The sequence below is a fragment of the Nipponia nippon genome, unplaced genomic scaffold (assembly GCF_047370975.1).
Source record: "Nipponia nippon isolate SJK-2023a ecotype South Korea unplaced genomic scaffold, ASM4737097v1 scaffold_22, whole genome shotgun sequence".
NCBI classification, from domain to species: Eukaryota; Metazoa; Chordata; class Aves; order Pelecaniformes; family Threskiornithidae; genus Nipponia; species Nipponia nippon.
The window spans coordinates 2,011,966-2,036,424 of NW_028262339.1; the positions used below are offsets into that span (position 1 = coordinate 2,011,966).

The 24,459-nt window shown below is 45.9% G+C and overlaps 1 protein-coding gene across 5 annotated transcripts in view; it reads right to left on the minus strand.

The window, feature by feature from the left end:
• Positions 1-18,013, minus strand: part of LOC104012734 (proprotein convertase subtilisin/kexin type 5) — a 206,167-nt gene extending 188,154 nt beyond the window's left edge. For all 5 annotated transcript variants that reach the window (XM_087760253.1, XM_087760255.1, XM_087760254.1 and 2 more), the window contains exon 1: positions 17,338-18,013. In XM_087760253.1, coding sequence (XP_087616379.1) covers positions 17,338-17,535 — 198 coding nt within the window. In that variant the 5' untranslated portion in view covers positions 17,536-18,013. The remainder of the gene's footprint in view (positions 1-17,337) is intronic.
• Positions 18,014-24,459: the final 6,446 nt, after the last annotated feature.

Consider the following 24,459-nt stretch of genomic DNA (forward strand, 5'->3'; position numbering starts at 1 on the left):
TTCTTTCAGCTGAAATGCTTTTTTCTAGTCTTCCAATTTCAACTACTTAGTTTGCAAGATTTCCTTTTGCCTCCCATCAGGAATAGATTTGGAAAATGGAAAACAGACATTCTTCCCATTCTTTCTGATCAATTGATCTTGTTACACAATATCTTATCTGTGCCATCATTGGGACCTCAGGTTTGAAATGAACTAATATTTATTATCTCTTTGTGTGTGATTTGCTGGCTTTAAATTTGTAAACTCCCAATAAGTTATCTTTCATTTACTATTTATCTTAAAAACCAAATCCATACAGCTAACAGTGGCTCCTGGGCAGCTCCTCAAGCTTAGCCTACTTAGGTGTCTTTTTTTAAACAGCATGTACTCCTTGTAGGCAGGAAAAAGCAGGGAAAGGGCAGTCTGTCACCTCCTGAGGGTGACAGAAGGTGGGGAGTAAGCCACTAGACCATGGAAGAAATCAGAAAACAAAGATTACTGGAAGAATACAATTAGGAGAGGAAAGATGGGATTTAGAAAAGTATTGACCCTGCCTAGAATTAAGGAAGAAAAAGGAACAGAGGGATCTAAAGTTTACTCCTATATTAATTAATGCAGCATTTCTCTTCCTTGTTGGAACCACAGAAAAGATATCTTCACCTCTCCCATTCTTCTGTCCTCTTGGGGATATCAGCTGTTTGTTTCTCTCATTCTCTCCTATAGCCTCAAGGAAAGTCTCCTGCCTGAATGAGAAATCCCTGGCTCCTGATAGCAGCAGACTGATGAAGCACCCAGAAGAGCACAAACCTAGAAAGCTTTCCTTATTTTGAAGCCCACGTGTTTGAAATGAAAAGAAACTCATGTGTCTACCCCCAGTTACTGGTGTTTCTCTTCTTTTGTCTCTATAAATAAAGAAGTGGGGAGAAAAAGTTTAAGTCATTAGCTCAAGAGCACAAAGGGCTTCAGTGTCAGAGCTAGGAGCAGCATTCCCAGCTTCTCAGATGTTTCACAAGTCATCCCTCTATAAGCTGGTGTTCCTTTCTCCAGTCTATTAAGAATATTTTAGCACCAAACCACAAATTTATATCCAGTGAGAAGCTGTGTTTACAAGAAACAAAGAAAACTATGGGAACCAAGATGACATATCAGTATACTATAATTTTCATGGCTATATCAAAAGAAAGCTTCCTTCTTTCACTGAATAGTAACAAATCTCCACTCTATCAGCAGTCATAATATTTCCACCAATTGTACAAAATGCAACACAGACTATATGTTTCAATATGTTTAATCCTCAGCAGCTGCCATCTAGACAGCCAAACTTTCCCAAAAGTCAATGACAGACACTTTGCTCTAAGAGAAATGTCTGCTCTGTGTAGCCACTGTGAGACAGAAGGGACAGAAGGGTAAAATATTTAATCAGGAAACTGCTGGGGACAGGATATGTTCCTGTCCTGGTTTCGGCTAGGATAGAGTTAATTTTCTTCTTAGTAGCTGGTAGAGTGCTGTGGTTTGGATTTAGGATGAGAACAATGTTGATAACACACTGATGTTTTAGTTGTTGCTAAGTAGTGTTTATACTTCAAGGACTTTTTCAGCTTCCCATGCTCTGCCAGGTGCACAAGAAGCTGGGAGAGGGCACAGCCAGGACAGCTGACCCAGACTGGCCAAAGGGCTATTCCATACCACATGACATCATGCTCAGTATATAAACTGGGGAGAGTTGGCCAGGGGGCAGGGATCACTGCTCAGGGACTGGCTGGGCATCGGTCAGTGGGTGGTGAGTGGCTGCATCACTTGTTTTTCCTGGGTTTTGTTTCTCTCTCTCTTGTTGTTTTCCTTTTCATTACTATTATTATTATTATATTTTATTTTATTTCAATTATTAAACTGTTCTTATCTCAACCCACGAGTTTTCTTACTTTTGCTCTTCAGATTCTCTCCCCCATCCCACCAGGGGGGTGGGGGGGGAGCGGAGCGAGAAGCTCTGTGGTACTTGGATGCTGACTGGGGCTAAACCACAACGGTTCCATATAGCTCCATCCAGTGTGCAACTTAGAGTCATTCTTTGGCTGCTTTGCATTATACTACCTTATCACAACCCCAGAGGGATTACCATTTCCTGGCTTTCTTAAAAGACCTATTCACGTAAAGCAGAGAGGAACTTTTCAGGAGACAAAGATTTGTTGACTAGAGAAACTACTAATTGCACTTCAAGGGTGTATTGGGAGCCTTGCAGAAGACATTGTATTCATGGAGTTAGTGATCTTGAATAAGCCATGTCTCCTGTACTGGGCCTTGAGAAGCCCATATGTTAGCATGAGTAGCCATTGTAAGGGAATCTGCTGGAATACCCAGTGCAGGCCTCTGCTGCACACTGGTGGATGTTGTGACAGAGATAATATTCTAACCTGTCAGGAAGCTTCCTATTAGCTGAACAGTTTAGTAATATAATCTGTAAATTATAATATCTTTGGGAAAGGTAAAATGTATGTGGATCAAGGGGTGGAATGTATTGATCCTGACTGAGAAACCATTGCACATTTAGGAGTTAGTGATCCATATAACAGTTAACCTGAGTAGGCCCAGGCCTGCGTTGTGCTGCACAAATTCCTTGGTCGCAACCTAAATTCAGCCAGCTCATTGTAACAGAGGAGCCTGCAGGCAGCTCCCACTTGGTACCAGCGATTACACCACCTGCGTGTCCTTGCCTTTATCTAAAAGTGCAGCAGGAAGTTCTCATGTGAACATCCTTGTCCTGGTTTCAGCTGGGATAGAGTTAATTTTCTTCTTAGTAGCTGGTATAGTGCTGTGTTTTGGATTTAGTATGAGAATAATGTTGATAACACACTGATGTTTTAGTTGTTGATAAGTAGTGCTTACACCAGTCAAGGACTTTTCAGCTTCCCATGCTCTGCGTGAGGCACAAGAAGCTGGGAGGGGGCACAGCCAGGACAGCTGACCCAGACTGGCCAAAGGGCTATTCCATACCATATGACGTCATGCTCAGTATATAACTGGGGCGAGTTGGCCGGGGGGGAAGGGATTGCTGCTCGGGAACAGGCTGGGCATCAGTCAGGGGGTGGTGAGCAATTGTGTCGTATATCACTTGCTTGGTACATTATTATTGTATTATATTATTATTATTATTATTACTACCACTACTACTATCATTCTATTTTATTTTACTTCAATTATTAAACTGTTCTTATCTCAACCCAGGAGTTGTCTGACTTTCACCCTTCCAATTCTCTCCCCCACCCCACTGGGGGGGAGTGAGTGAGCGGCTGTGTGGTTCATAGTTGCTGGCTGGGGTTAAACCACGACAGTCCTTTTTGGCGCCCAACGTGGGGCTCGAGGGTTTGAGATAATAACAGATTAATCAGAGTGTATTAAGGAATTTGTATCTGTTAACAGTTGCTGGTCATAATATTGATTCATCTGCTCTCGGTATTAGTCTACCTGATCTGCACCATGCTCTTGCTTTTGCAGTACATGTTAAAGATTGGAGTTGGGTGTTGCAGTTTTCTGTGCTCTGCCGTGATTAGTGATGTTTTGCCTGGGAGATTTGTTATTAAAACACTGACCTTGAGCGCTATCTGGTATTTGGGTTCTGTACTGAAGCCATTACTGTACTTCGGGTACCACCTCATGGTGACAATTAGCAATTATACCTCTTCCTCTGAGAGGCTTTTTATGGAGGAAATACAGAATAGCACCTTCACTGCCGCCTTCTATAATGTTTCCTCCTTCATTACAACAACTTTTTTGTATCTTGAACATCCTTGGGTAGTTAAGATACATCTATTGGTATTTCTTGGGTATATTGTTTTGGTTTTGTCTAGAGTTAATATGCACTTTAAGAATATCATCCAGAGATCTGCCCCAAGGCTGGATAATTATGAGTGGCAGGGTGTGTGGGAGAGTATGGGCAAATGCCTAGGACGGTGGGCCCCTCCAGTGTTTTGGAGTTTCACCCCTGAACAAGTGCAGAATCCTGAAAAATTAGTAGAACATTTGGAAAAAGTATGCTGTCATCCTGACAATTCTAGGGAGACACAAATCACTGCAATGTGCTGGGGCCTGGCCAATGCCTACCGAGCCGTATTAAACACTATTCAGAACCCTCAAGGGGAAGAGAAGGTCTCTGGATCTGACAACAAAACGACTGGCGTTGCAGCTATGCCAGCCCCGGCAACAGATACTACGGATACGCCAGCCCCTGTAACAGGTGCTGTGGCTACACCAGAGAACCAACCCGTGCCAGTATCAGTTGCCCCTATACAGAAGAAAAAATACACAAGAAAATCAACTCGTTTAGTAAGGGCTGATGATGAACCAGGGCCATCACAAGAACAGGAGGAGGAAGAGGCAGAACCCACAAATGAGATGGTAACAACCCGATCTCTGTCCCTGAGTGAGCTGCGAGATATGCGAAAAGATTTTAGTCGTCATCCAGGCGAGCACATCATCACTTGGCTGCTCCGATGCTGGGATAATGGGGCTAGTAGCCTGGAATTAGAGAGTAAGGAAGCCAAGCAGCTGGGATCCATTTCTAGGGAAGGGGGCATTGACAAAGCGATTGGAAAAGGGGCAAAAGTCCTCAGCCTCTGGAGGCGACTTCTGGCAGCTGTGAAGGAAAGGTATCCTTTCAAGGAAGATTTTTTATGTCAGCCAGGCAAGTGGACCACCATGGAGAGAGGTATCCAGTACCTGAGGGAATTAGCCGTGCTGGAGGTGATGCATAATGACTTGAACAATGAGCAGTTATCCAAAGATCCAGATGAAGTCCAGTGCACACGACCCATGTGGCGGAAGTTCGTGCGGAGCGCACCGTCATCATATGCAAACTCTTTGGCAACAATGACCTGGAAAGATGAAGAGGGACCAACGGTGGATGAATTGGCTGGCCAACTCCGACAATACGAAGAAAGTCTCTCTGCCTCCCTACAGGCCTGTGTCGCAGCTGTGGAGAAACTGCCTGATGTGCTAGCTGAGAAATTATCCCGGGAGTTCCAGCGATTCAAAGAGGACATGTCCTACTCCTCACCTGTACGGACCAGTATCTCAGCCATCAGGAGTAAGCATCCCTCTCTTCAAGAGAGAAGATATAGTGAATACACACCACGGGCCACCCTGTGGTTTTATCTGCGTGACCACGGAGAGGACATGAGGAAGTGGGATGGAAAATCTACCTCGACCCTAGAGGCACGAGTACGTGAGTTGCAAGGAAAAACAATTACAAAAGGTGGTTCTTCCAGGAAAATTGCTGCTCCAGTTTCCAGTGAGCAGTTCCCTAGACAGGATAAAAGGGCTGATTTTGCTTCCGATCTCAATAAAGGGGTTTTTGATTCGCATTTACAAGAAGTGAGTAACGAATGCTATGACCGGGACTAGAGGGGCCCTGCCTCCAGCCAGGTGGAGGAAAGGGACAACCGGGTGTACTGGACTGTGTGGATTCGATGGCCTGGCACATCAGACCCACAGGACTATAAGGCTCTAGTGGACACTGGTGCACAGTGTACCCTAATGCCATCAAGCTATGAAGGGGCAGAACCCATCTGTATTTCTGGAGTGACAGGGGGATCCCAACAGCTGACTGTATTGGAGGCTGAAGTAAGCTTAACCGGGAAGGAGTGGCAGAAGCACCCCATTGTGACTGGCCCAGAGGCCCCATGCATCCTTGGCATAGACTACCTCAGGAGAGGGTATTTCAAGGACCCAAAAGGGTACCGGTGGGCTTTTGGTATAGCTGCCTTGGAGACGGAAGAAATTAAACAGCTGTCTACCCTGCCTGGTCTCTCAAAGGACCCCTCTGTTGTGGGGTTGCTGAGGGTCAAAGAACAACAGGTGCCAATCGCTACCACAACAGTGCACCGGCGGCAATATCGCACCAACAGAGACTCCCTGATTCCCATCCATAAGCTGATTCGTCAACTGGAGAGCCAAGGAGTGATCAGCAAGACTCGCTCACCCTTTAACAGTCCCATATGGCCAGTGCGAAAGTCTAATGGAGAGTGGAGACTAACAGTAGACTATCGGGGCCTGAATGAAGTCACGCCGCCACTGAGCGCTGCTGTTGCAGACATGCTAGAACTTCAATATGAACTGGAGTCAAAGGCAGCCAAATGGTATGCCACAATTGACATCGCTAATGCATTTTTCTCAATTCCTTTGGCGGCAGAGTGCAGGCCACAATTTGCTTTCACTTGGAGGGGGGTCCAGTACACCTGGAATCGACTGCCCCAGGGGTGGAAACACAGCCCCACCATTTGCCATGGACTGATCCAGACTACATTGGAACAGGGTGGGGCTCCGGAACACCTGCAATACATTGATGACATCATCGTGTGGGGCAACACAGCAGCAGAAGTTTTTGAGAAAGGGAAGCAAATAGTCCAAATCCTCCTGGAGGCTGGCTTTGCCATAAAACAAAGTAAGGTCAAGGGACCTGCACAGGAGATCCAGTTTTTAGGAATAAAATGGCAAGATGGACGTTGTCAGATCCCAATGGATGTAATCAACAAAATAACAGCCATGTCTCCACCAACCAGCAAAAAGGAAACACAGGCTTTCTTGGGCGTTGTGGGTTTTTGGAGAATGCATATTCCAAATTACAGTCTGATCGTAAGCCCTCTCTATCAAGTGACCCGGAAGAAGAAATGGGGCCCTGAGCAATGACAGGCCTTTGAACAAATTAAACAGGAGATAGTCCATGCAGTAGCCCTTGGGCCAGTCCGGGCAGGACAAGATGTAAAAAATGTGCTCTACACTGCAGCCGGGGAGAATGGCCCTACCTGGAGCCTCTGGCAGAAAGCACCAGGGGAGATTCAAGGTCGACCCCTAGGGTTTTGGAGTCGGGGATAGAGAGGATCTGAGGCTAGCTATACTCCAACTGAAAAAGAGATATTAGTAGCATATGAAGGGGTTCGAGCTGCTTCGGAAGTGGTTGGTACTGAAGCACAGCTCCTCCTGGCAGCCCGACTGCCAGTGTTGGGCTGGATGTTCAAAGGGAGGGTCCCCTGTACACATCATGCAACTGATGCTACCTGGAGTAAGTGGATCGCACTGATCACACAATGGGCTCGAATAGGAAACCCCAGTCGCACAGGAATCTTGGAAGTGATCATGGACTGGCCAGAAAGCAAAGATTTCGGAATATCACCAGAGGAGGAGGTGACGCGTGCTGAGGAAGCCCCACCATATAATAAACTATCAGAAAATGAGAAGCAATATGCCTTGTTCACTGATGGGTCCTGTCGCCTTGTGGGGAAACATCGGAGGTGGAAAGCTGCTGTATGGAGTCCTGTACGACAAGTTGCAGAAACTGCTGAAGGAGAAGGTGAATCGAGTCAGTTTGCAGAGGTGAAAGCCATCCAGCTGGCTTTAGATATGGCTGAACGAGAAAAGTGGCCAATGCTCTATCTCTTTACCGACTCATGGATGGTGGCAAATGCCCTGTGGGGCTGGTTACAGCAATGGAAGCAGAGCAACTGGCAGTGCAGAGGCAAACCCATCTGGGCTGCCACATTGTGGCAAGATATTGCTGCCCGGATAGAGAACCTGGTTGTAAAAGTACGTCATGTAGATGCTCACGTACCCAAGAGTCGGGCCACTGAAGAACATCAAAACAATCAGCAGGTGGATCAGGCTGCTAAGACTGAAGTGGCTCAAGTGGACCTGGACTGGCAACATAAGGGTGAATTATTTCTAGCTCGGTGGGCCCATGACACCTCAGGCCATCAAGGAAGAGATGCAACATATAGATGGGCTCGTGATCGAGGGGTGGATCTGACCATGGATACTATTGCACAGGTTATCCATGAATGCGAAACGTGCTGCAATCAAGCAAGCCAAGCGCTTCAAGCCTCTCTGGTATGGAGGACGATGGCTGAAATATAAATACGGGGAGGCCTGGCAGATTGATTATATCACACTCCCACAAACCCGCCAAGGCAAGCGCCATGTGCTTACAATGGTGGAAGCAACCACCGGATGGATGGAAACATATCCCGTGACCCATGCCACCGCCCGGAACACTATCCTCGGTCTTGAAAAGCAAGTCCTGTGGCGACATGGCACCCCAGAAAGAATTGAGTCAGACAACGGGACTCATTTCCAAAACAGCCTCATAGACACCTGGGCCAAAGAGCATGGCATTGAGTGGGTGTATCACATCCCCTATCATGCACCAGCCTCCGGGAAAATCGAACGATACAATGGACTGTTAAAGACTACACTAAAAGCAATGGGTGGTGGGACATTCAAACACTGGGATACACATTTAGCAAAGGCCACCTGGTTAGTCAACACTAGGGGATCTGCCAATCGAGCTGGCCCTGCCCAGTCAAGACTTCTACGTACTGCAGAGGGGGATAAAGTCCCTGTAGTGCACCTAAAAAATATGACGGGGAAGACAGTCTGGGTTACTCCTGCTTCAGGCAGAGGTAAACCCATTCGTGGGATTGCTTTTGCTCAAGGACCTGGATGCACTTGGTGGGTGATGCGGGAGGATGGGGAAGTCCGATGTGTACCTCAAGGAGATTTGATTTTGGGTGAAAATAGCCAATGAACTGAATTGTATAATGTTAGTTGCTATATAATACTAGATGTCATCACTTCAATGATCACTATGTGCCATATCAAGGGTATACAGTTAGAATCACCCAAATTAATGAAGAAAAACTTTGAGGAAACTGAACAAAGTGCAGTGGTGATGGAACCAGAACTGACTTCAGCATACAACAATCCAACACCACACACCATCTCTCCTGCCCTGAAAGACTGTTATGACAGATGGAGCCTAAAGTCATGAACTAAATGAACTCAACAAACATTTTAGAGGGATAGCCTATAGACTAGGGAAATTATATCTATATGTGTGTGTGTGTATATATATATATAAAATATATCAAAAGACTGGAAAAGTGGTAATGATTAATTGGAATGTATTTGAAAGACCTGGGCATGACGTATATGGTATGGAATAAGGGGTGGATACTGTCCTGGTTTCAGCTGGGATAGAGTTAATTTTCTTCTTAGTAGCTGGTATAGTGCTGTGTTTTGGATTTAGTATGAGAATAATGTTGATAACACACTGATATTTTAGTTGTTGCTAAGTAGTGGTTACACCAGTCAAGGACTTTTCAGCTTCCCATGCTCTGCATGGCGTACAAGAAGCTGGGAGGGGGCACAGCCAGGGGGCCTGACCCACATTGGCCACAGGGCTATTCCACACCATATGACGTCATGCTCAGTATATAACTGGGGCGAGTTGGCTGGGGGGAAGGGATTGCTGCTCAGGAACAGGCTGGGCATCAGTCAGGGGGTGGTGAGCAATTGTGTCGTATATCACTTGCTTGGTACATTATTATTGTATTATATTATTATTATTATTATTACTACCACTACTACTATCATTCTATTTTATTTTACTTCAATTATTAAACTGTTCTTATCTCAACCCAGGAGTTGTCTGACTTTCACCCTTCCAATTCTCTCCCCCACCCCACTGGGGGGGGAGTGAGTGAGCGGCTGTGTGGTTCATAGTTGCTGGCAGCTCCCACTTGGTACCAGCGATTACACCACCTGCGTGTCCTTGCCTTTATCTAAAAGTGCAGCAGGAAGTTCTCATGTGAACATCCTTTATGAATAGAGTTGTTTTCTTGTAAGGAAATTATATAATAGCTCGAATGGCCACAAAGGAGGAACCTCTCTCCATGAATAGGATCTGTGGAGCGTGCCGTGGGAAAATCCATCCGGGGTCTGTCCAATGCTGCATGAACACAGGGTTCCCAGCATCTGAAGGGAAGTTAAGATTTACTCACTATCTATATTCCTCTTCTTATTCTGTCTTATTAAAACAGCTATTTTATGGAGGCATTTGTTGTGGGGCCTTTCTTATTGAGATCCAGAAAGAACCCTGCACCATCTCTCTCTCTTTCTCACCTCACACACACCCCCACCCCCCACACTCATTGCCGAATGAAGGGTAGGCCAGAGATGCCTGAAATAAATGGGGAAAGAAAAAGATCACATCTATGCATTTAAGCCATGACTTTACATGCTTACGCTATTCAAAAGCCCAATCGAAGAGAGGAGGTCTTGGGACTTATTACAGAATCACAGAATGGTTGAGGTTGAAAGGGACCTCTGGAGGTCATCTTGTCCAACCCCTCTGCTCAAGCAGGGCCACCTAGAGCAGGTTGCTCAGGAACACATCCAGACAGCTTCTGAATATCTCCAAGGAGGAAGAATCCACAACCTCCCTGGGCAACTTGTTCCAGTGCTCAGTCACCCTCACAGTAAAAAAGTGTTTCCTGATGTTCACATGGAACCTCCTGTGTTGCAGCTTGTGCCCATTGCCTCTTCTCCTGTCACTGAGCACCACTAAAAAGAGCCTGGCTCCATCTTCTTTACACCCTCCCATCAGGTATTTATATAGATTGATAAGACCCTCCCTGAGCCTTCTCCAGGCTGAACAGTCACAGCTCTCTCAGCCTTTCCTCATAGGAGAGATGCTCCAGTCCCTTCACCATCTCTGTGGCCCTTCATTGGACCCCCTCCAGTATGCCCATGTCTCTCTTGTACTGGGGAGCCCAGAACTGGACACAGGGCTCCACGTGTGGCCTCACCAGTGCTGAGGAGAGGGGAAGGATCACCTCCCTCGACCTGCTGGCAATACTTTGCCTAATGCAGTCCAGGATACCCTTGGCCCTCTTTGCCGCAAGGGCACATTGCTGGCTCATGTTCAACCTGGTGCCCACCAGGACCCCCAGGTCCTTTTCTGCAAAGCTGCTTTCCAGCTGGGCAGCCCCCAGCATATATTGGTGCATGGGGTTGTTCCTCCCCAGGTGCAGGACTTGGCACTTCCCCTTGTTGAACTGCATGAGGTTCCCATCAGCCCATTTCTCCAGCCTGTCCAGGTCCCTCTGAATGGCAGCACGACCCTCTGGCATATCAGCCACTCCTCCCAGTTTTGTGTCATCAGCAAACTTGCTGAGGGTACACTCTGCCCCAGCATCCAGATCAGTAATGAAGATGTTGAACAGGATTGGACCCAGTATCGACCACTGGGGTACGCCGCTAGTTACTGGCCTCCAACTAGACTTGGTGCCACTCATCACCACCCTCTGGGCCTTGCCATTCAGCCAGTTTTCAACCCACCTCACTATCTGCTTATCCATACAGCTTGTCTATGAGGATCTTCTGAGAGACAGTGTCAAAGGCCTTCCTGAAGTCCAGCTAGACACTTCTGTCCCCTCGTCTACCAGGGCAGTCATTTCATCATAAAAGTTTATCAAGTTTGTCAAGCATGACTTCCCCTTGGTGAAGCCGCAAATAGCCCAAAAGAAAAATTACCCAGAGACAGATGTTAGACAGGACTGGATCCAGTATTGACCCCTGGGGTACACCACTAGTTACTGGTCTCCAAATTCTTTTGTAGCTTATACTGACTGATGCTTCATTGTGTTTGCTCCATTAGCTTTAATGCAGCTGTGGTTATGTTACTGACATTATCAGTAACTAAGTACTCAAGCTTCAAGTCATGGGAAAGGCCTTTAATAGGCCTTAAATGAAGGCCTATTGATTTGAGTGTGTGACAGATGCACTTGACCCCTTGACCAGACTGGTGGTGGTTTGGTGCAGGGTCCAGAAGAGGTAAAAGCCTGAGCTGTAGCTGGGCCATGAACTCGTTTCAATCTGTTCTCTGAAAACCCACAAAGGAGCAGAGTAACACAGTGAGCATCGATGCATATGAGCTCGGAACACCGATCATGCGATTAACACATGAATAGCGGATGGCTTTTCCAAGACTCATTTATCAAGGAACAAAGAAAGTTGTGGGTACAAGGAGTCTCCTGCATACCTTTTCCATCGTATGTAATTTGACTACAAGCCAACCACTTTATCCTATAAATATGACAGCCTAAGTGAGCCTTCTTTGAGCTCTCCCTGCTAGGCAGCGTGGCTGCATGACGGTGATCTCCCCTTGAGCTGGAACACCTCTCAAGGTTGCTCCTCGAGGCAGAGAGGCCTTTTATCAATGACAGATCTTTGGTAAGCGACCGATATCACGCATAACCCTGTAGTATGGTCACTTTGATTTTGTCTTAGTAACTTTGATTGCATGCTGAATTGATGCTAATGAAACATTATATAAACTTTGCATGTACAATCCCTTAGACATAAACTGTTGACCAAGTCTGAGACTAAGATTGGACCTAGTCGCACCTAGGTTCCATCAGGAGTTTAGAAAGCAAGAGGGTCTACTCTGAACCTCGTGACTCAATGGGGGGGGTCTTCCTTACTCTTTGCATCTCTGGTCTCTCTGTGAATCATTCTAACTCAGGTGTAACTCAATTTTCCTTTATATGATTCTTCCATGCAGTAATTAACAGAGTGAACCTTGCCATCAAACTTGGTTAAGTCGCACTTTTACAACATCATATTAAAACCACTTTTGCTAATACCTTTGTGGGTGATCCCTTAAGCGTTCTAAATCACCCATTCGTGACAAATTGGCGTAGTCGGAAGGATCCTAAATCAGGATTCGCGACAGAGTGTCAGCTCAAGCAGGCCCTACTGTTCAAATCAGAAGTTCCAAACTGGTGGCACTAACTAGAGCAATCAAATTCAGACTTTCAGAAGGATATCCCGCCCACTTGTCTCAGGTGATAAGGCGATCCACTGCCTCAATTTTTGTGATACCTAACTTTCATTCAGTCCTATGGGGAAAAGAGTCTTTGAACAGAAATTGAATAACAGTTGATATAATGATAGGTCTAAATTGCTGCTCTTTGCTTTTCCAAGCCATACATGAAGAAAATGAATGATAGTCTCACTAGATTCACTGTAAGAATTCAAATATCTGTGAAGGACAACCAAACTTCTATGTCTACTATCAATTTCACATTGGCAATGGTAAGGAAAAAACAGGATAAATGAGCAGTACATTGAGGCATTGAGTACATTAATAGGAAACAAGAACCAGAATATGGAGCCTGAAGTACAGAGTAACAGAGAATTCTTTTTCTCTTGTGCCATATCTCCAAAAAGTTCATGGAAAACTCCTTTTTTCGATAAGCAGAGAAGCTAAAGCTTCAAATTTCTGGGAAGTTGTAACAAGGGATGGAGACCACAAGGAGAATTTAAGAGCAACAGGAGCTTACCAGAAGTTGTGAGTTGCAGGAGAACTCAGTTACTCAGCAGCAGGTGATCTCTAGGCCTCCTTTAACATACCTTTCATCCATCTATTTCTGACTGACTGATCCAATCATTCAGCTAGGTTTTGTAGCTTTCCAGGCATCATCATGGCAATGAAAATGGACTTACAGATATTTCAAGGCTCAACCGGATATTGCTTTACTGGAAATCACATGAGCACCAAAAGGGAGGGCCAAATTCTGCCTATTATCAGGAACGCACCAAATAACAAAAAATGAGAGAAGGGATCTTGGCTGATGTTTACAATTCACGGCCTTCTGTATCTACCATCTTGTCTCCACTGACCAACTTAATGTGTGTTTCAATGTCATTTCTCCACAAACACAACCCAAATATTGCCTACTCTTAACTGCCTTACTCCTACACTATCCTAATCTCTCTCTCTCATGGCTTCTTGTATCTCCACTCATTCAAAACTGACAAGCTAGCTGGTAAGAATAACACCTACAACCCTCCCCTCTTTTCCACTGTTCCCTTCAGCTCTGATCATGCAATTAAGTATATTATCAAAATCTTCCAGGTTTGCAACTTTGCAATTGTCCCTACCTGACTTCCATTTTTTATACACAATTTCATTAACTTTTATCTAGAATATTTTAATTCCTGTATTTTTCTGCGTCATTTGCACTGAGTCAGTTCTTTGGGTCAGCTGTAGTGGGACCTGGATTTTGATTTTTGCACTTTCTTTTTAAATATGAGCTCTCAAATTTAATTTAATCAGAAATATTATGCTTAATGCCCTACACTTTTTGTCATCTATTTCAGATTATTTAGGGATGTGTACTTTTATGAGATTTGCAATTACCCTCTTCAAGCAAAAGCAAACAGCTTAGCTCTTACTGACATATTCAGCTTTAATCACAATGTTTCAGCTTAACTGGAAGAGATGTTATCTGCAAACCCAAAGTTTAACTACCTGACCATAGCTGCTACAATATGCAGACATTAGGCACGGGAAGTCCTGCCTCTAACAGAATTCTGCTTACTGGTTATCTCTCTTTTAGTGTTTTGATACTGTATTCAGATAAAAAAAAAGTCTTTCAACATCTTACACTCAAGTACAGATTTTTAAATTATTTCCAATTGTCTCCCAATAATAAACAGCCAATTCTTGCCCCTTCTTATAGATTCTTTTGCATTTCCTGTTTTGGTTATGAGTCAAATAATGCCCTGCTTTTTCAAATCTATGCAAAAAGCCTGTTGCAGCCAAATCCTACTCATCAGTCCTGACTCTTCCTAGCTTCCTTTCTCTAAAATGTAACTGCCTTATTCCTCTTCACCCATCTCTAACAAGTGATATACTCTACATATTTTTGATAAGCTTCACAAAAAAGGATACACATTTTTGTACATTTTAAGAAATACAGTTATAATTATTTTATGTAGGCTTTGAACCATAATTTATATGTTAAACCATGTATGATCATATCATAGACATTCTGATTATCTTATGCACTCTGAATTCTTAAATTCTAAGTCCTATCTAGTGACCAGGTCAGTCTGATAAAATTGTATAAGGATAGGGTAGGAGTAAAAGAACAGATTCACTGCAAACATCAGAATTCCCACCAACATACTAATGAACATACTGAGAAAGAAATACCATCTGGAGATGATTTTGCTAGGAATGATCAGAAACTAAAACTGGCCATCCTAAAAAGATACCCATGAAAGGAAATCCTGAGTAAGACTGTGCAAATGTATAAGACTTCTTAAGACAAATAACTGTACAACAGTAGAGCTCTGAGCTCTACATTGGCAGGACAGAATGAAATCTAGCACTCCAAATCCAAATTACATACAGGAAGCTCTGTGGAATTTCTTTGCGTATGCCCACTGCCTGCTTCTTGTGCTTTAAGGCTCGTAACAGCCAGAAGACTAGAATTCACCCATCAGTCTAGTTCATATTATTACTACAGTTTTCCTTCTCATGCATGCATCATTTAACATTCTTACATTTCTGTTCTACTTGCATTCTCCCTATCTGCATAACTAAATAACAGTATTGACTCCCTTCATATATGCCTTATTTTCATCTGTATACCTAGTAATGTATTTTTTAGTCATTCATTATTCATAGTCTCTATTTTCTCTCATTCCTATCTGTACACCTGATCAGTAATGTATCTATTATTAATATGTCATAGGTGGGTACATGGCACTTCACTGACACATAAGAAGACAGTAGTGGCTTACTACATTCTTTCCTTAATCCAACAGGAGATTTGGATGTACTAGGTATAAAAAAGTAGGCCCTGAATTAGCCAGCTGACCTGGCAAAAGACAAAAGGAGAGGTCCTCCAACCAGCTAACTGTTGCTTATTTCAACATTGTAAAGGCCCAGATAGGAATATACAAAAAAAATCTTGAGCAAAAGAAAGACATGTATAAGAAAAAAATAAAACACATCAATGCAAAAAACTTTATTCTTGGATTCCTTCATCTTATAAAATGACAATTTCCAGATGTGGATTCAAATTTGACACAAAAACTTCCTCCTGAATTTTTGTGCCTCCAAATGGGAATAGCCTTGCCTACCTGCACAAGTGCTTCAAGAGGGAAGCTGGTACTCAGTCTTTATACACCATGTTTTCTACTGCCTCAATGTCATTTTCCAGCTTTTCTTATGTAAATTATTTATATTAAATAAACTGTACAACTGTCTCATTCAGGTGTGCAATAATTGGGAACGGTTGAGATACATGCTTCAAACTTTTGAGTCAATGACAGTATGTGGGAACTCATTTTACCACACAAATAACAACTGGGTAAGTGTCACTTTGATGATCTGTGCTTGGAGATTTGCATGCAAGCGTGCAACAGACTTGTTTATTTTTTAGGCATTCAGCTTTATAAGCCTCACATATGTGGCTCACATTTTGAGGCCAATTGTCAGGAAAGCCTAGGATACTGTGGCAGAAAATGTGGCAGAAAAAAGAGATCTTATGTTTTTGACAGCAACTGTGCCTAGGCTATAGCAGCAGATAATTTTTCGGTGTGATTGGATCCAGTGAGAACCAGGTGTTTCCTCACTTGTAGTTCCTGGATCTGTCTGGATCCAAGAATTTTTCTCATGGACTGTTTTCTGGATCTAACTAGTTACAGTTGTTTTCTAGCTAAACATCTGTGGACTCTTCAGAGTTACATGTATACCTAACTGACCAGTTAGGTGTTGCCTAACTGATCAGGCAGAGATCAAGGAAGTTCTGCATAATTCTACTTTAAGAGCACTGGCATCCAAAAGCTGACCTCTTTTCCCTCATTTCACAATAAACCCAGCAGAAAGCGGTGGCTATTGGACTGTGGAACAGAAACATGGGGGCCATGACAGAGCATGGGCCCTGCCAGGGAGGCTGGCCAGGTCTGACCTTCAGGGTAGACCCACAAAGGTTCCTTCCAAGCCGCAGTGCCCCGGCCCCCTTCTTCATGTTCCCCCTTTCCAGTGGGACCCCTGCTTCCGTGTGCCCCTAGACTCGCCGCGGGTTGTAGCGGCCGGCGCACGCCCGGATGCAGCCCCAGGGCACCAGGGCCACCCTTGTCACCTTTCCCTTCCGCGTGCCCTGCCAAAAGGGGGGTCGAGATACCACCCGCGCCGGGCGGGCAGACTGCCGCAGCTACCACGTCCTGGCTACCGGGGACACCACACGCTCGATAAAAGGCGAACCTCCTCTTTTATTTTGATGGAGGGGAGGGGCGGTGCCGCGGAACCAGCGCAAGGAGGCAAGCAGAGCCCCGGTAGGGCCTCTCGGCCACCACCCCACCCCCGGCCTGCGAACGGCTCCGCAGCTCGCGCCCCGCTCCGCACCTGGCCGCGGAGGGGCGACTGCGACTGCAGAAGCTGACTCGATCCGGCGCAGCTCCTTTATACCTGTCCCCACGCATCACTTCTTCCAGTCGCCCGGCCCCGCGGCTGGAGGCCGGGGCGGCAGAGGGCTTTCCAGGCCTCCCCGCGGCGGCGGGGCCTGCGGGGGGGGGTTGGAGCGACGCCGGGGCCGGGGAGCCCGCCCTGCAGCTGCCCGTTCCCTGCCCCGGCGGCGCGGGGTGGCAGCGGGAGCCGCGAGGCGGGTAGCAGACCCCTCCGTCTGGCTGCGCCGCCGCCGCCTACTCGGAAGTAGTTGGAAGGAGGGTTACCTGTCCTATATTGACGTATCCGTATTTGCTAGCTATCCTGTTGGCTTCCGGGAGCCCCCCAGTTATCCGCACAGCCCAGTGGTTGGTGTACAGGCGCGTCCTGCAGGCGGGTAGCAGAAACCCCAGCACCAGGGTGAGCCGGAAGAGAAGGTCCCCGCCGCCTCCGCCTCCCCAGCAGCAGCGGCGGTTCCAGTCCATCTTCTCCGCACAGAACCCCCACAAAACTTCTTCCTTCTTCCGAGGCTCACCTCCAGGCGAAACCGACGGCAAAGTCCTCCGAAGTTACCCCGAGGAGGAAACTAGGAAGAGCTTGGAATAGTGCATTGAACTGTCTGGGGGTTAAATTATGAGGGGTTGGGAATAATTATTATGATCAGCAATTATGATTACTGCTCTCCTCCTCCCTCTGCTCTTCAGGGATTAAGTAAATTGCTTAACTTGCTTGGAAAGCTTTTCTCACGGTTTCCGAGCTCCAGTCTTCTCCCTCTGTCCCCAGCTACATGGAAAGTCTTCTCTGTGGGGAGAAGGGTTCCTTCTCTCCCCTCTCTGCTCTTCCCTTCTCTCTCAGATTTTCCCCCTTCTCGTGATCTTCTGTTTCCTTTCCTGCTTCTCGCTTTTCCTCTCCTTCCCTCTCCCCCTCTTGCCCGGAGTCCCGGAGCAGCACAGCAGCAGGCAGCGTGTGTTGGCAGCTGAGCGCCTCAGTTCAGTCAGGCTCGGTCACCTCCCTCTCTCCTCCCTCTCTCCTCCTCCCGCCTTCCCTCCTTCCATCCGCCCGGCAGCGCCGAGGGCCAGGGGGAATGGCAGTCGCGCCGGCCCTGTGCCCTGCCGCCCCCTTTCGCTCTCTTCCGTTCAACGAGCGCCCGGAGCTACCGCCGGCCCCAGAGACCGGAGTCCCTGCGCCCAAGGGCTCCCCTCTTCCATCGGGCCGGGAATCTGCCAGTCTCGCTGCTGAGACTGTGGGAGCCGTGCGTGAGGTGCGAGGCCTGCAGCACCTTCTTTGTGCCCCCTCAGGGTCCTGGAGCCAAGGAGGTGCTTAGGGATGTGCCTGTGCAGCCCCTGCATGGTGAGGCCCACCTCGATGATGTTTGGGTGCTACAGGAATGAATCCAAATATTAAACAGAAACGAGCAACCCTAAAGCTGCCTCTCAAACCTTTGCTAACTATGCCTCCTAGTTTCTCACAAGATTCTCCTTGGGCATCCTGATCATCATTTTACAAATATAATTTGATTTTATTTAGTGTTAAAATGCCCTCCAAAGTTCATGCATGGTCACTGTATTAAAAAAAAAAAAAAAAGCTGATGGCAGTGCACATTGTTCAATATTTCACAGAGGAGCAGCAGTTCCGCTGAGGAAGAGTACACCAGTACACCATCCGCTTTCCCTGGCAGTTCATCCCTGTCCCTGTGTTGTGTTTCCACAAATCATGCAGGCATGCTGTGAAATGCTTCAGGAAACTGAATGCATATTGACCTGAAAAAGAAATGGTTTGCCATGTATCTGCACAAATGCTTATGCTGACACAGAATACAGAGAGCTGCAAGCACAAGAGCCTGGGGAACTGTCAGGCAGGAAAGGAACAAGCAACTGGTGGTGCCCTGATAGGATGTAAGAAAACTAGCAACTATGTAAGCTGGTACTGTTGCTTGTCAGACTAAACCTTAGAGCCACCACAGTGGCTTTGAACAACCTATAGATCTACTCTTTGTCATCTGAAAATTAGAATAAGTCTCTATAAAATTCTAACAGAGGTACTGCGGGGATTCACTACTATTTGGAAAGAATATGAGAAGTACTCTTATCATTTAAAAAAAAAATTTTTTCTCTGACAAACTTAAGGTGTCCTACAGAATCAGGCAACCATCATTCTTATCACAGGGACCTGAAATATGAGAGGTTAAATGTTTTACAGAAAGTCACACATGGAGTGCCTTTAACCCTCCCTCCAGACCTCTACTCTTTTACCTTTAAAACTACTATTTTCCTAGTGATGGACTTGGTAGTGTTAGGTTAATGATTGGACTCGATGATCTTAAGGGTCTTTTCCAACCTAAATGATTCTATGATTCTATGATTGTTTCTATATCTGGACTGTTTAAAGTATATTTAATCATGAATGGCCACCTTACTGAAATACATAGCAATCAATGGGTCACAAAACCTGAATCTTCTGCAGTTTTGGTTTGTTTTTTGAAGAGGATAAATGAAAAATCTATTTTCTGATCTTCTCTCTGTGAATTTTACTGTTGTCTTGACTTCCTTATTTCCTGCTATAGATGGGGGGGGGGGGTGGTTTCTGACACAAAAGGCACAAACTATAAGCAAAAAATAAAATAAAACCATGCTTTTGTGTATTTCAATATCTACTTCCAACTTTGCTTATGTAACAGAACATTTTATACACAGGCACCAAAGCTACTAGGACTTAGTAGACCTGATAAATACACAGTTTTTCTCTGAATAAATGGGTCTAATCATCTCTTCATAATACTGCATTGTATCATATAACCTAACAAGAAAGGTTGCCATAGCTATGCTGTACCTGAAAACAGCCTCTGAAAAAAGAGGGACTTAATCTCCATGGACATTTTCTCTATGAGCAGAGTTCTCTTTGCTGAGCCCACTGAAGCGACTGGCAATCAAAGCTAATGTGGGAACATTTAGTATTGGGCATATTGTGGTGCATTTGAACCCATTTCATTGTGAACTCAAAACTGCAAAGTTTTGCCAAGTAGGTACATCACAGCCACATCCTTATGGGGGACTGCACGCCCTCCCTAACAAAACAAGAACTCCTTCATTCCTAATCTGTGCCTTGTACTAATTTAAGCTGTTTCTTTCCACCAGGGCTATGAGATAAGCGGTCTGGGCACAAGGTGAGTGGTGAGAGAGCACTGGAGGGACTATCAGCAGTGGTGTGTTCTATCCAGCATACTTCCTGTATGTGGGCCACCTATAGTCAGTAGGCAAGCTTGCCTCTGTACTCTGTGGGAAGCCAAATAGTTTGTACACGCCACACTCAGGAAAGGTTTTTTTTTCTGTGAGCAAGGGCACTAAATTGGTCTTTTTCATCACTGTAGTCACAACCTGTGCCTTTTATCTCATTTCCTCCTTCCCTCTAATCAAAATCAATATCTGACTAACTGCTCAAATTGAAGTTTCCATGTGTCTCCATCTTGCCCTTTATGTATTGATATGAATCCCTAAAACCCTCCTGTATTATTAGTTACAAATTTTTCTGATCCAGTATCTGACTTCATTCTGTATTCTCACTTTCCTCCTATTTAGTCTAATTGCCTCTGTTCTCACTATTTTGCCTACCTAGTCCTGAAACTCTTTTTCCCTCTCTAGTCTTTTCCCAGCTCTGAAAATCCCTCCAACTCACTAGATCTGTAAGCCCTGGGCTGTTCTTCCTTTCAACTTTCCAGCACTTTCCTGTTTAAATTTTGCAGATCAGTGCTCCATAGACGTGTTCAGCAGCTAATATCTTGAGATGATTCACCATCACTGAGCATGACTCTCACTGTTCTTAGTTCATAGATGTCGTGGTTTAACCCCAGCCAGCAACTAAGCATCACACAGCCGCTCGCTCACTCCCCCTGCCCCGGTGGGATGGGGGAGAGAATTGGAAGGGTGAAAGGGAGAAAACTCATGGGTTAAAATAAGAACAGTTTAATAACTGAAGTAAAACGAAATAGAATAGCAGTAGTAGTAGTAGTAATAATAATAATAATAATAATAACAATAATAATATACAAAGCAAGTGATACACTATACAATTGCTCAACACCCGCCGACCAATGCCCATCACGTCCCCGAGCAGCGATCCCTGCCACCCAGCCAACTCCTCCAGTTTATATACTGAGCATGACGTCATGTGATATGGAACAGCCCTTTGGCCAGTCTGAGTCAGCTGCCCTAGCAATGCTCCCTCCCAGCTTCTTGTGCACCTGGCAGAGCATGGGAAGCTAAAAAGTCCTTGCCTAGTGTAAGCACTACTTAGCAACAACCAAAACATCAGTGTGTTATCAACATTATTCTCATCCTAAATCCAAACCACAGCACTATACCAGCTACTAGGAAGAAAATAAACTCTATCCCAGCTGAAACCAGGACAGTATCCACCCCTTATTCCATACCATATATGTCATGCCCAGGTCTTATACCTTCCAATACATTCCAATTAATCACCACCACTTTTCCAGTCTTTTGATATATATATACACAAACATGGATAAGCGCACTCTCCGCTGGGTTAAAAACTGGCTGGACGGCCGAGCCCAGAGAGTGGTGGTCAATGGAGTCAAATCCAGTTGGCGGCCGGTCACGAGTGGTGTTCCCCAGGGCCCAGTATTGGGGCCGGTCCTGTTTAATATCTTTATCGATGATCTGGATGAGGGGATTGAGTGCACCCTCAGGAAGTTTGCAGATGACACCAAGTTGGGGGGAAGTGTTGATCTGCTGGAGGGTAGGAAGGCCCTACAGAGGGACCTGGACAGGCTGGATCGATGGGCCAAGGCCAACTGCATGAGATTCAACAAGGCTAAGTGCCGGGTCCTGCACTTGGGTCACAACAACCCCATGCAACACTACAGGCTAGGGGAAGAGTGGCTGGAGAGATGTCTGGCAGAAAGGGACCTGGGGGTGTTGGTTGACAGTCAGCTGAATACGATCCAGCAGTGTGCTCAGGTGGCCAAGAGGGCCAATGGCATCCTGGCCTGTATCAAGAACAGTGTGGCCAGCAGGACCAGGGAGGTGATAGTGCCCCTGTACTCGGCACTGGTGAGGCCGCACCTCGAGTACTGTGTTTAGTTTTGGGCCCCTCCCTACAAAGAAGGACATCGAGGTGCTGGAGCGTGTCCAGAGGAGGGCAAAGAAGTTTGTGAAGGGTCGAGAGAACAAGTCTTCTGAGGAGTGGCTGAGGGAGATGGGGTTGTTTAGCCTGGAGAAGAGGAAGCTGAGGGGAGACCTTATTGCTCTCTACAACTCCCTGAAAGGAGGTTGTAGCGAGGTGGGGGTTGGTCTCTTCTCCCAAGTAACAAGGGATAGGACGAGAGGAAACAGCCTCAAGCTGTGCCAGGGGAGGTTTAGGTTGGATATTAGGAAAAACTTCTGCACCGAAAGGGTAGTCAGGCATTGGAACAGGCTGCCCAGGGAAGTGGTTGTGTCTCCATCCCTGGAGGTATTTAAAAGAAGGGTAGACATGGTGCTTAGGGACATGGTTTAGTGGTGGACTTGGCAGTGCTAGGTAGGACTCGATGATCCTAAGGTCCTTTTCCAACCTTAACAATTCTATGATTCTATGATTCTGTGATACACAGATACCAATTCCTTAGTCTATGGGCCATCCCTCTAAAATGTTGGTTGAGTCCATTTAGTCCATGACTTTGGGCTTCATCCATCATAACAGTCTTTCAGGGCAGGAGAGATGGTGTCTGGTGTTGGACTGTTGCATGCTGAAGCCAGTTCTGGTTCCATCACTGCTGCACTTTGCTCGGTTTCCTCAAAGTTCATTCTTCATTAATTTGTGTGATTCTTACTGTATACTGTTGATATGGCACATAGTAATCATAGAAGTGATGACATCCAGTATTATATAGCAACAAACGTTACACAATTCAGTTCATTAGCTATTTTCACGCAAAATCAAATCCCCTTGAGGTACACATCGGAGTTCACCCACCAAGTGCACCCACGTCCTTGAGCAAAAGCAATCCCACAAATGGGTTTTCCTTTGCCTAAGGCGGGAGTAACCCAGACTGTCTTCCCCAGCATATTTTTTATGTGCACTACAGGGACTTTATCCCCCTCTACAGTACATAAAAGTTTTGACTGGGCAGGGCCAGCTCGATTGGCAGATCCCCTAGCGTTGACTAACCAGGTGCCCTTTCCTAAATGTGTATCCCAATGTTTGAATGTCCCACCGCCCATTGCTCTCAGTGTAGTCTTTAACAGTCCACTGCATCGTTCTATTTTCCCGGAGGCTGGTGCATGATAGGGGATGTGATATACCCACTCCATGTCATGCTTTGGCCCAAGTGTCTATGAGGTTATTTTGGAAATTAGTCCCATTGTCTGACTCAATTCTTTCTGGGGTGCCATGTGGCCACAGGACTTGCTTTTCAAGACCCAGGATAGTGTTCTGGGCGGTGGCATGGGGCACAGGATATGTTTCCAGCCATCCGGTGGTTGCTTCCACCATTGTAAGCACATGGCGCTTGCCTTGGCGGGTTTGTGGGAGTGTGATATAATCAATCTGCCAGGCCTCCCCATATTGATATTTCAGCCATCGTCCTCCATACCAGAGAGGCTTGAACCGCTTGGCTTGCTTGATTGCAGCACATGTTTCGCATTCATGGATAACCTGTGCAACAGTGTCCATGGTCAAGTCCACCCCTCGATCGCGAGCCCATCTATATGTTGCATCTCTTCTTTGATGGCCTGAGGTGTCATGGGCCCACCAAGCCAGAAATAATTCTCCCTTATGTTGCCAGTCCAGACCCACCTGAGCCACTTCAGTCTTAGCAGCCTGATCCACCTGCTGGTTGTTTTGATGTTCTTCAGTGGCCTGACTCTTGGGTACATGAGTATGTACGTGACGTACTTTTACAACCAGGTTCTCTATCCGGGCAGCAATATCTTGCCACAATGCGGCAGCCCAGATGGGTTTGCCTCTGCGCTGCCAGTTGCTCTGGTTCCATTGCTATAGCCACCCCCACAGGGCATTTGCCACCCTCCATGAGTCAGTATAGAGATAGAGCATTGGCCACTTTTCTCATTCAGCAATATCTAAAGCCAGTGGATGGCTTTCACCTCTGCAAACTGACTCGATTCACCTTCTCCTTCAGCAGTTTCTGCAACTTGTCCTACAGGACTCCATACAGCAGCTTTCCACCTCTGATGCTTCTCCACAAGACGACAGGACCCATCAGTGAACAGGGCATATTGCTTCTCATTTTCTGGCAGTTTATGATATGGTGGGGCCTCCTCAGCATGTGTTGTCTCCTCCTCTGGCGATATTCTGAAATCTTTGCCTTCTAGCCAGTCCATGATCACTTCCAAGATTCCTGGGTGACTGGGGTTTCCTATTCGAGCCCATTGTGTGATTAGTGCGACCCACTG